This window comes from Dermochelys coriacea, chromosome 1, assembly GCF_009764565.3.
Source record: "Dermochelys coriacea isolate rDerCor1 chromosome 1, rDerCor1.pri.v4, whole genome shotgun sequence".
NCBI classification, from domain to species: Eukaryota; Metazoa; Chordata; order Testudines; family Dermochelyidae; genus Dermochelys; species Dermochelys coriacea.
Genome location: NC_050068.2, coordinates 249,310,307 through 249,322,722, shown reverse-complemented (window position 1 = coordinate 249,322,722; position 12,416 = coordinate 249,310,307). Strand labels below are relative to the sequence as shown.

At 42.1% G+C, this 12,416-nt stretch overlaps 1 protein-coding gene across 1 annotated transcript in view; it reads left to right on the top strand.

The window, feature by feature from the left end:
• Positions 1-6,642: 6,642 nt before the first annotated feature.
• Positions 6,643-12,416, top strand: part of LOC119843500 (pseudouridine-metabolizing bifunctional protein C1861.05-like) — a 43,671-nt gene continuing 37,897 nt past the window's right edge. The window contains exons 1-4 of the mRNA XM_038372845.2: positions 6,643-6,773; positions 8,352-8,455; positions 9,756-9,870; positions 11,753-11,927. Of these exons, the coding sequence (XP_038228773.2) occupies positions 6,643-6,773; positions 8,352-8,455; positions 9,756-9,870; positions 11,753-11,927 (525 nt within the window). The remainder of the gene's footprint in view (positions 6,774-8,351; positions 8,456-9,755; positions 9,871-11,752; positions 11,928-12,416) is intronic.

The following is a 12,416-nucleotide window of genomic DNA, read 5'->3' as shown; positions in this document are numbered from 1 at the left end:
CCTGAGGGCGGGGAAAGGGGGGTTGGGAGGGATGCGGTTGGGGAAAGCAGAGACTGTTGGGGAACTTGTTGACATTCAAACCCCAGAGATTAGAAGTCTGGGTTAAGATAGGCCTACCTACGATTATAGGTAAAATAGTCATGCAAGATATACTTTTAAAAATCCTTTTCTCCTATTATTGGAGCTCATTGAAAGTTGTAATTTACATTCTGTAGGAATCTTTCTGCAGAAAGATCCAGTCCACTTTTGAACCAAAAGTAGACTTTTCAGAATTTCTCGTGGAAGGGAAAATCTAAAAAAAATAATTTAGAAATGTTAGAAACTTTCCATTTTGAAAGTTTTGAAACAAAATTGAGCCAGGGAGCCCAAGCTCTGAGGCTCCTGATTCAGTCGTGGCTTCTGGGGTTTCTAAGTTCCCTGGTCTTTGGCTGTGTGGACTGATGGGGAGCTGGAAGCCCAGAAGCCCAGCAAGCCATGCCTCAGCCAGAAGCCTCGGAACTTGGGACCTGGAGTTCCCCGGGCTTCCAGATTCTCTGTCACAGAAATGGGATCCTGGAAGCTCTGGCATCGCTGGGATCCCTGACCTTGGGGCAGCCTGCACACCTGGATGCCCTTGTGAACTAGCAGGAAACCTATGGACACCTCCATGTGTTTCGTCAGAAGTGAATCAAAACATTTCTGTTAGGGCTTTCAATTAGTCGCAGTTAACTCAAAAAAATGAACTGCGATTAAAAAAAGTAATCATGATTAATCAGTTTTAATCGCACTGTTAAACAATAGAATACCAATTGAAATGTATTAAATATTTTGGATGTTTTTCTACATTTTCATATATATTGTATTCTGTGTTGTCACTGAAATCAAAAAGTGTACAAAAACAAAACAATGTAAAATTTCAGAGCCTATAAGTCCACTCAGTCCTCCTCCTTGTTCAGCCAATCGCTAAGACAAACAAGTTTGTTTACATTTACAAGAGATAAAGCTTCCCTCTTAGAATCATAGAAGATTAGGGTTGGAAGAGATCTCAGCAGGTCATCTAGTCCAGTCCCCTGCTCAAGCAGGACCAACCCCAACTAAATCATCCCAGCCAGGGCTTTGTCAAGCCTGACCTTAAAAACCTCTAAGGATGGAGATTCCACCACTAACTCATTCCAATGCTTCACCACCCTCCTAATGAAATAGTTTTTCCTAATATCCAACCTAGACCTTTCCCACGGCAACTTGAGACCATTGCTCCTTGTTCTGTCATCTGCTACCACTGAGAACAGCCTAGCTCCATCCTCTCTGGAACCCCCCACTTCAGGTAGTTGAAGGCTGCTATCAAATCCCCCCTCACTCTTCTCTTCTGCAGACTTAATAAACCCAGTTCCCTCAGCGTCTTTTCATAAGTCATGTGCCCCAGCCCCCTAATCATTTTTGTTGCCTTCCGCTGGACTCTCCAATTTGTCCACATCCTTTCTGTAGCGGGGGGCCCAAAACTGGACATAATACTTCAGATGTGGCCTCACCAGTGCTGAATAGAGGGGAATAATCACTTCCCTTGATCTTCTGACAATGCTCCTACTTCTGTAGCATGCCAAATATGCTAAACATTCGTTTGCCCCTTTGTGCTTTGGCCACCATTCCAGAGGACATGCTTCCATGCTGATAAAGCTCATTTAAAAAAATAATGCATTAATTAAATTTTTGACTGAACTCGTTGGGGGAGAATTGTGTGTCCCCTGCTCTGATTTACCCACATTCTGACATATATTTCCTGTTATAGCAGTCTCAGATGATGACCAAGCACATGTGGTTCATTTTAAGAACACTTTCACTGCAGATTTGACAGAACGCAAAGAAGGTACCAATGTGAGATTTCTAAAGATAGCTATAGCACTCAACACAAGATTTAAGAATCTCAAGTGCCTTCCAAAATCCGATCAGGCCGAGGTTTGGAGCATGCTTTCAGAAATCTTAAAAGAGCAACACTCCAATGCGGAAACTACAGAACCTGAACCACCAAAAAAGAAAATCAACCTTCTGCTGGTGGCATCTGACTCAGATAATGAAAATGAACATGCATCAGTGCACTCTGCTTTGGATTGTTATCGAGTAGAACCTGTCATCAGCATGGACGCATGTGCCCTGGAATGGTGGTTGAAGCATAAAGGGACATATGAATCTTTACCACATCTGGCACGTAAATATCTTGTGACACCAGCTACAACAGTGCCATGAGAACGCTTGTTCTCACTTTCAGGTGACACTGTAAACAAGAAGTGGGCAGCATTATCTCCTGTAAATGTAAAAAGAACAGGAGTACTTGTGGCACCTTAGAGACTAACAAATTTATTTGAGCATAAGCTTTCGTGAGCTACAGCTCACTTCATCGGATTCCACCAAATGCATCCGATGAAGTGAGCTGTAGATCACGAAAGCTTATGCTCAAATAAATTTGTTAGTCTCTAAGGTGCCACAAGTACTCCTTTTCTTTTTGCGAATACAGACTAACATGGCTGCTACTCTGAAACCTGTAAATGTAAACAAACTTGTCGGTCTGAGCGATTGGCTGAACAAGAAGTAGGACTGAATGGAGTTGCAGGCGCTAAAATTTTACATTGTTTTATTTTTGAATGCAGTTTATTTTGTACATAATTCTACATTTGTAAGTTCAACTTTCACGATAAAGAGATTGCACTGCAGTACTTCTATTATGTGAATTGCAAAATACTATTTTTTTACAGTTCAAATACTTGTATTCAAAAATAAATATTAAGTGAGCATTATATACTTCGTATTCTGTGTTGTAATTGAAATCAATATATTTGAAAATGTAGAAAACATCCACAAATATTTAAATAAATGGTATTTTATTATTGTTTAAAAGTGCGATTAATGGCGCAATTAATCGCGATTAATTTTTTTAATCACTTGCTAGCCCTAATTTCTGTGAAACATTTTGGTTTCAATGAATTGTCATTTTCCAACGAACACCTCAGGAAATTTCCAGCCAGTTCTAGCTACAAACTCCTTTTCCCTAGGGCTTTGGGAAAAAACTTACTTCAGTTTAGAGCAGAGGTGGGCAAACTACGGCCCGCCGGCCACATCTGGCCCACGGGACTGTCCTGCCCGGCCCCTGAGCTCCCACCCAGGGACGCTAGCCCCAGGCCCCTGCCCCGCTGTCTCTCGTCCCCCCACAGCCTCACCTCGCCACGCTACCAGCACTCTGGCCCACTGCTCCTGCCGGACAGCGCGGTGGCATGTCTGCGAGCTCTAGCTGCTCTGAGAGGCATGGTAAGGGAGCGGGTGGGGCAGTGGTTGGATAGGTGTGGGAGTCCCGGGAGGTCTGTCAAGGGGTGGGGATAGGGGTCGGGGCAGTCAGGGGACAGGGAGCAGGGGAGGTTGGACAGGGGGTGAGATCCCAGGGGGCAGTTAGTGGCAGGGAGTCCTGGGAGGGGGCCGTCAGGGGACAAGGAGCAGGGGGGGTTGGATGGGTTGGGAGTTCTGAGGGGGCAGTAAGGGGATGGGAGGTGGGAGGGGGCGGATGGGGGTGGGGACCAGACTGGGGAGGCACAGCCATCCCTACCCAGCCCTCCATACAGTTTCGCAACCCAGATGTGGCACTCGGGCCAAAAAGTTTGCCCTCCCCTGGTCTGATCCACTGGCTCCCAACTGACGGTGAGTTTTCTTCTCTTTGACTGACTCCAGCTGTGACAGTCTTTTGGACTCCCCACCCCACTCCTGCCCCTATCTCTGGTCCTTCTGACATTACTCACTGTATTCCCCATTCCAGAAGCTTCTGTTCTCTCTAGAACATTGCTGCCAGTCTGCCTCTTATATGGGGGAATATTCAGTATCAAAGTCATTTATTCTCTTTCACTGATTATGAAGCCTAATGGGTTTAAACTGAACTGATGGAAGAACTGGTCTTGGTGTATTGCTCACAAAAGTTCATATGTTCATTATGGCAAACCTAAAATATGTACTCCAGATATCTGGGGTGTAAGGTTACAAGAAGTGTAAGGTTACCAGCACATGACCAGGGTAGTATAGTGACACCTGTGGCTCCACATGGCTAAGTTGCAGAGCTGAGCTGCAATCCTGACACCCACAGAGAGAATAGTTTTCATTTGGTTTGGGGAGAAAAATAACAGAAGAAAACATACACCAAAGGCTGCATTTTCTTTGGAACTGTTACACTTGGATTTCCTGATACGGTGAACTGTATGCTGAGGTCACATTGAATGAGAACGGCCTGGGCTATCCTTGGCTAAAGTGTCAATTTACTAAAACGGGTCAACAACTGGGTATGCAGCTTGATTACCAAATTGATTTGTACGGTAGCCTGCAAAGCTTTTGGCTGTGACACTTTGAGTACCTTTCCCAGACCTGAAGAAGAGCTCTGTGTAAGCTTGAATGCGTGTCTCTTTCACCAACAAAAGTTGGTCCAATAAAAGATATGACCTCCACCTGGTGTCTCTAAAAAATAAAGTGATATCCCAGCTAAGTTTCTTCAGTACTGCAGTGTTTTCCAGAAGACCTTCCTGAAAATAAAATAAAATAAAGTAAAGCATTTGTACTATGTATACTCCCCACAAAAGATGACATTAATTCAAGAAATGTGCAAAGCCCCACTTACTGTATTTGTGGTCTTTCCCTGCAGATAAATTCCCTTGCAGTGTGTACAAGTCAGAATTGGATCATATACATATTTTTGCATGCTTTGCATGCAGTTTTCTTGAGGTGTTTTATTGAAACAGTGGAGGGAGAAGGAAACACTACTGCTATAATTAATGCTGTGCTTAGCAAAACTGTAGAAAGGTCAATTTGGAAAGGGTAACTGCAAGGCATAAATGTTACTTTCCAAAATAATCTTCTAGATTTACTGATTACTGGGTTTCAGTGGAATCAGTTACATATTACTGATTACTCTGGTATAGAAATAACAGGCTACTGATTACTTTAGTTACTTTCGTGTTATGCATGGAAGTTGCACAGAAAGATTGTGGCTGTACTGGATCCCATGAGATCATAATTCATGCCAGATAAAAGGATTGCCAACAAAAGTAATGGATAGTAACATATTTTTAACTCTAGGCTGCACACTAGCATCCCTTTTAGAAAAAAAGTACATAGAAGAAAAAGATAAGGCAGCTTGTGTAGAACCTCCTCCAGCCTAAGAGCTCGGGATTGGATCATTGATCATATGGGACTCTGATAAGGTCCTTTTGGTGGTTGCTAATAAGAGGAACCTGTGATATAGATGAATAAGATTAACTTAGAGTCACTCATTGTTCTCAGGAAGGTACCGTACGGCAGAATTTGTGTGGGTGACTGTATATTTGTATCCTCCCAAAGGTTTCCATTTTGTTTGTTTGCTTGTTTTATAAAGTGGAAGTTTAACTTGGAATTTACTGAGCACTACATGGGTGGACCCCTCTGACTGTACAGAGCCCAGCTGATTTCAGTGGGGCTCCCTGCAAGTGCTCACCCACACAGAGCTCAGGGTAGGATCAAGGCCCCAGGCTGTAAGATATGTGTGGCAAACTAATTCCTAGTGTAAGCGGGTTCAACGCCACTTGAAATGAATGGGAGCTACGCCTGCTTATGACAGAATTTTAAATTCCCACTGAATTTTAAAGTTTTCAGCTTCTTTTGAGTGGGTTTAAACAATCTTAACACAAAAACCAACATTGAATGGATGAACTATCAGTGTGAAAATGCAACAGGTGGCCAGCAACACTGGGACTACCATTAACTATGCCTTTTGCCTTTAGCAAGACAAAGGAGATGGAAGAAAAAAAAAATCTGCACCTTCAGTGTCAGAATGGATTAAGGGAAGAAAAGATACATATAAAGACATACTGCTGATCAACTCAGAGGTCACCCGGAGACATTTGTAGAAGTTATGAGATCCACCCTGACCTTAAATTTGATATAATCTCTTGAAAATATGACATAATGTTTATTTTAATTGTTTAGTTATTTCTAGATGTTTTTATTTGATTCATCTAAGCAAACACTGTATTTTAGACAGCTACATGTAAGCTTTTTTTTTGGAAAGGGGATAAAGACCATTTCATTTCTAGGTCCAAGTCTGAGTCCAGCTCAGATCAGTAGTGTCTGAAAGTAATTATAGTTTGAGAGCTATCCAGTGGCCTTTGTGAAATGAGCTTGTGTACTCCGTAAATGTCCCAGGGGACAGGTATCCACATCAGAAAAAGCATGACCAAACCTGGCACTAAATCCAGCGGCATTCCTTGCGGAGCCTCCAAGGACTGAATGGGCATTTAGAGTGAACTACCTGCTCTCCTCCAAAGGTGAGTTTAACACCTCCCTTGTTGGCAGGGCTGAAAAGAAAAGTAGCTTGTACTGCTACTTTCTTTAGTGTCTGTGGATAAAATAAGTAGAACTTAAATCTCCAGGACTCTCTCTTTAGTGGCTTTCACCAGCACTAAGTTCATGTTTAAAATCTAGTACAAAGAACAAAGGAACATGAAAAGTGGGGGAAAAAAGTAATGTGAAAATAGGGAAAAATATTTGGCACCGAATTAGCAAAAGAAATCCCCATCCAGTTGTAAAATCCTCTCCTATCCCCTATGCAGGGACCAGTTCCAGAGCCCCAGCTGCTTATGCTGTTAATGATAGATAGACATGTTCATGTGGCTGGAATGCGGAACAGCTCAAGCCAATTCCACTGCAAGTCCCACTAGTCCCACCTCCCTGCAGAGCTGCTCGAGTGACAATTCAATGCAGACAACAGCCCATGTATGTCAGACAGAAACCCAGAGGTAAGAGACTGATAATATACCAGTCCACCACTTAATGAAATCAAATGCTGATGGTGTGTAACAAAGGGCTTCTGGCGTGGAGGGTTTGGGGGAAGGTTATTCGGAAAAAAGCTAGTTTGAACTAGAACTTGTGTGAAACTTTTGGAATGAAACTCCATATCTTTTGTCATAAACCAAAAGGTCAGGCAGGTAAATTAAATATCTGCCAAGTTTCAAAAACCTCTCAGAAACCTAGGCTGAATATTAAGTGAATGTTGGCTGAGTATTTTCTAGTAAACCTGAGGTAATGTAGGGTTTTAGGTGGAAACAAGTTGGTTTTGATCCACAAACAGGTGCAATTTGGCAATTTTAGCTGATGTTTCACATTCAGTTTGTGGGTTTGTTTAAAACTGAAAACTCAGCACAAAACTCGAGTGACCCGATATCAATCAAACTATCTTCAAAGGAGTTACACGAGGGCTGAATTTGGCCTGTGGGTGGCAGGCTCATGCAACTAAAACTGGAAAGTTTGTGCAAACCCTTGGGGAGCCCAAACTGTTGGAGTTTAGCACAGATCTAATAAAGAGCACATATATAGAAGGGGGATTTTGCTACCTGTGGATCATATCTGATTCCAAACATTTAATGAAATGGGGGTTTTGTTTTAGTAAGGACAGATTAAAAAATGAGTATGGACACCTGGGTTTGGCCCACTGTTTAGGTCAGTAGTGTGTCATCTCTCTTGGCAACTGCTGTTTGGTGGCTTGAGAGAGGATGTCTGTAAGAACTATTCCCCCTCTTTGTATCAAACAGACTCATCCCTCCCTTACAGGTGGATTTCTGAGATTCTAGAAAAAAATCACCGAGTGTGTAAATATTAATTATTATTAATTATTTCTATTATAGTAGCGCCTAGAGGTCCCAACTGAGAACAGGGCCTCACTGTGCTAGGCACCGCATGAACCCATAGTAAAAAGACACTTCCTAAAGAATTTATAGCCTAACTGGACAAGACAGATACAGGAAGTATTATACCATTTCACAGTTGGAAAACTGAGACCCAGAGGGTTAAGAGACTTGCCCTGGGTCACACAGGAAGTCTGTGAAGGAGCCAAGACTCCTGACTCCCAGGAATAGTTTCACAGACATTAACAGAAGTCATTCAGAGAAAAGAATAGCTTCTGGAGAAGGACTGAAGGAGCTATTGCTGGAGTTGAATTGAAACACCCCATTTCCAGCCCTTTGTACCTTTATATGTAGTGATTACATAAAATACGAGATTACTTACTCTTGTTTCTGGGGAAGCTAGTCTGTCTCTCCGTATTTACTATCTGCCATCTGGCTTTCTCTTTGTCTGCAGGTTTCTTTCTTTGCACATTTTACCATACTGCTTACCACTTTGTTTAAGGCATCCAAAACTCCAGTTCATCTATACATAGGATTTTTCTGTCTATTAGGCCATCCTCTACAACACATACAACTTGGTTTCTCAGTCTGGAGATCACAGGGAGTCAGGCTGCAGTTCATGATTAACAAGCAGTTTGGGAAACACTGCCTTCTATACTACTTTCATTTGACATGACATTGCTCTCCTGACAGTGCCATCCCTCCACACAGCATGATTGGAAATCTGGCCTGTACCTTGGGAAGACACACAGCTGCTGTGGCTCCTAGAATCATTCAGATGAGAAGATTCTTGCATGGTGAGTAGTGTCCTCTGAAAAAGTCCCTGTGATCGGAATGCAGCCGGGATCCTGAACTGGCAGTGTCTGGGAACAATGTAGAGGCAGCTTACCCAAGGTAGCCTGAGGCCTTTTAAAACTCATTTCACAGAGAGCTTCTGTTTTATGGCATTTATAGGAAAATATATGGGGCAAGGGAACTTTGGTGCATGATACTGTAATATCTTGGCTGTGGTGATATTTTTAGCACTGACAGCTCCACTCTTTTAATGTGCACACCCTTCTCAAATCACAGCAGACTTGCAAAACCCAGTTCTCCCCCCACTTACACCAGTGTAAATTGGGATTAGCTTCTTGAAGTCCCTGGAGTTACACAGCTGTAAAATTAGTGGGAGAGGATAATGAGGACCATAATGTTCAATATGAAATTGACTGACGATTGACTTCACAGTTCAGATTTCAGGAGAGGCGTGACTTCGATGCTAGTGCAATACAAAAAATAATAAAGAATAATACTAGGGTTAAAAGGATCCTAATCACTCTTCAAGCTCTACATTACTCCTAATAAAATTGTTTGTCTAAATCTGACGGCATCTTGGGCATAGATCTAAACTTGGGCTACCTGAATTCCTGCCTTTGGTGAGTGCTGTAGGTGCTGAGCTGATCTAGAATAAATTCACAGCATTCTCTTCTCAAAATTTCCCCTAAAATTGGTCTCAAAATGGTTAATTCTTTTCTGGTTGGTGGCACTAAGTAGTATATTTACTTGAAAAGTCTGAATAATTTTTTTAAACCATTTATCTTTAAAAAAATCCTGTAAATTCCATATTGAATTACCATATATGCAAAACAATTCTACATTGGCTCTTTTTACAGTCTGATACCACTGGAAATATGGAATAAAACTCTCTTTTCAGACCTTTGTGATTTTGTTGGGTTTTTGGTATATTCAAGAGAGGCAGAGGGTTCAGGATTCCAAATGCTGGTGTGCTCCCACCTTTCCCATATTGTTCTGCAGGAAGAGAAAAACACTCTGTTTATGGGATGAAACTATGTTGCAAAGCATAAACCTTTTTTTTTCTTACCCAAATGATGTAATCATTTCAGGAGGCTTCGCTTCTTGCATGGCTTTGCAGGACACAGGACAAATCCATAAAAATTGGGACTGTCCCATAAAAATTAGGTTGTGTGCTCATCCTAGTGTGATCCTCCAACTCCCTATATAGCTATTCCCACACTGCCTAATGTATATCAGTTTGATAAATCAAGAAGTCTATTGACGCCTTAAAATATAAATGATTTTCCTATATTTTATTCCTAGGAACTCATTTCAGGGTTTCATCTTCTGTGGAGGAAGCTTTGGCTGATGGGAGACCGATCGTAGCCTTGGAGAGCACCATCATTACACATGGCATGCCCTATCCCCAGAATTTGAGGTTGTAGATTTGATGATTTGATGACCCTAGTGCAGCAAAATTGTACGGTTGTGTCTGATAATCTATGGGCCCGTTTCTGTATTTGTGGTTCACCCAAAGCTGCCACTACAATTAGTGGGAACTGAGGGTGTGACACGCATGCAGAATATGACCTCAGTTACAAAACAGTTGCATCTGGGCTTCCAAAGATAGAAGAACTACATGACAAACCCCAGATTTACATGTACTATACATATCCATCTGTAGCATCATATCCCTGGCCTTCTTCACAAAGTGGCAGCAAATGATGACATTCCCTTGTCTGGATAGAGATCTCAGGCATTTGTGGCTGGATGGCTTGTGGAGACCTTGCAAATACTCATAAGTTTTTTTGGCTACATCTTTTATAATGTAAAAGTTACTAGAATACAGTGATGACTTCTGCTCATCTGTATCCATAAGAACATTGACTGTAAATGCCACTACAATGTTCTGCTGGACTCTCTTGCTGGCCTATGCTAAGACATCACTGTGCCAAGGAACCCCATCTCTGCAACCAACCCTTTACTTGTGGGTACCCTCTATATCAGTATTCCCCTGAGTGGTGTGCTAAAAATGGAAAACAATCTCCCATACTTTTGCTTAGCTACTGAGCCACGGCACAGGAAGGTTACTGTACTGAATTTTCTATTTGTTTCTTATGCAGCCATTATTTTTCTCTGGTGCTGTTCCTTAGAGATCAGAATGCAGTGAGTTCTGGTTTTGTGAGAAGACAGCTTGAGGCTGTTTAGGGCAGCTACAGAAGCCGCGGGGCAGAAGGACCTGCCAAATCTGCATTCTGCTCAACAAGAAATGAAGTAGTCTCACAAATTAGTAAATAAAAAGCCTGCAAAGATGACAAATCCCCAGCTTGCAGCTCTTCAGTATCCCACGCCTCTCACTGTCCACATCTAAAGTCAGCAGTATGAGAGCAGGCATTTGAGTGTTTAATGAAGACTTGGAATAGGTGACTATCCAGTAAAGGTGAATGAGCTGTGACTCATTAGCCAGTTGATACAAAATGTTTCATAAAAAACAATCCCATCCTTCAGGAGGATCATTTTCACTAAATACCCTCACTTTTCAGGGAGCTGACAGCACTTGGCCTCTACATCCTCAGGTCTTACAAAACATGGCAGGCATGGAGGTCCCTAATATAAACACATAGCAGATTATCTGTAATTGCTTCCTTAACATACCAAATCATTGCCCTTCATTTCTCCATGATATTCATATTGAGCTGTTTGGTGGAGAGAAAAGCTGGCAGGGTACAGTAAATCAAGTTAATGGAAACAAATCCCATCCACACCTGTTTGCTTTGCCATGTGGAAAGCCACTTTTAAACAAATAATCCATGGCACAGTTTAGGAAGAGTTCTCAGTCTCTTCCCCCCCCACCTGCCCTGGTTTACCTTTTCGGATGAAGTCAGAACTGATAAGTGACTTGGGACATACAGCACTTTTTTGCTCACTGGCCACAGAACAGATGTGGCTGCATATTAAGGAGGGAAGACTATAATTAAAAACCTCCACCACAAATCATATCTCCTCTAATCTATGCAACATAGACAGGCAGGTCAGACTTTCAGACACCCACTGGAAACTAAACATATAAAGGGCCCAATTTTCAGAGCTACTGAGCATTTGTAATGTGGCAATGGGAGCTGTGGGAAGATCTGCACTCTGGCAAAGAGATCCAAAGACTTCTGCTAGTTGTAAGGTGCAGGAGAGGAACCACATTTAGCAGAAGTTGAGGGAATGCTATAAAGTAGGAACTGGAACATGGTGGCAAAGAGATCTGAAGATATTTCCCACCTGATCATTTTTCTGTTTTATATTTTGTTGCTCTGTCTGTATTATTCCAGCATGGCCAGAGAGGTGGAAGAGATTGTAAGGACAAATGGGTCAGTACCTGCAACCATGGGCGTTTTAAATGGCAGGATCCACATCGGCCTTAATGATGAGGAACTTCAGTTTCTGGCAAAGAGCAAAAATTTAGTTAAGGTATCTCGGAGGGACCTTCCCTACGTTCTCAGCCAGGTACTGTATGTAGATCTTCATTGTCAAGTTTTCTTTATAGCAATGTTATGCTGCCTCAGCCTAAAGCCAGGTGGGAAAAGTACTTCTCAGTGTATTGGAGAAGTCATATACAATTTTCTATTGTTAAGATGACATATTCACAAAACATGTTCCTAACTAGGTTCCACACTAGTAGAGCTAGGAAACCACAATTAGATAGCCATTTCCCCAAGGAAATCGTTCTTTGCTGGCTCACAGCATGAAAAGTGAGGCTTAGCTTAGAGTATGAACACTATAGTGAAAAAGCACTGGTGTGTTGCAAATGATGGTCAATGCAACTACAATGATAGGCCATACACTTTAAACATGCACACAACTGTTGAAGTGACTTTAACTGCTCAGGAGAATTGCCAGTTTGAAACCCCTGGTGCCTGAAATCTTCTGTTTATCAGCAAAGAGCGCATTGCAAAAATGGTAGCAGTACAAGACTCCTCACATAGACTTGCCAAC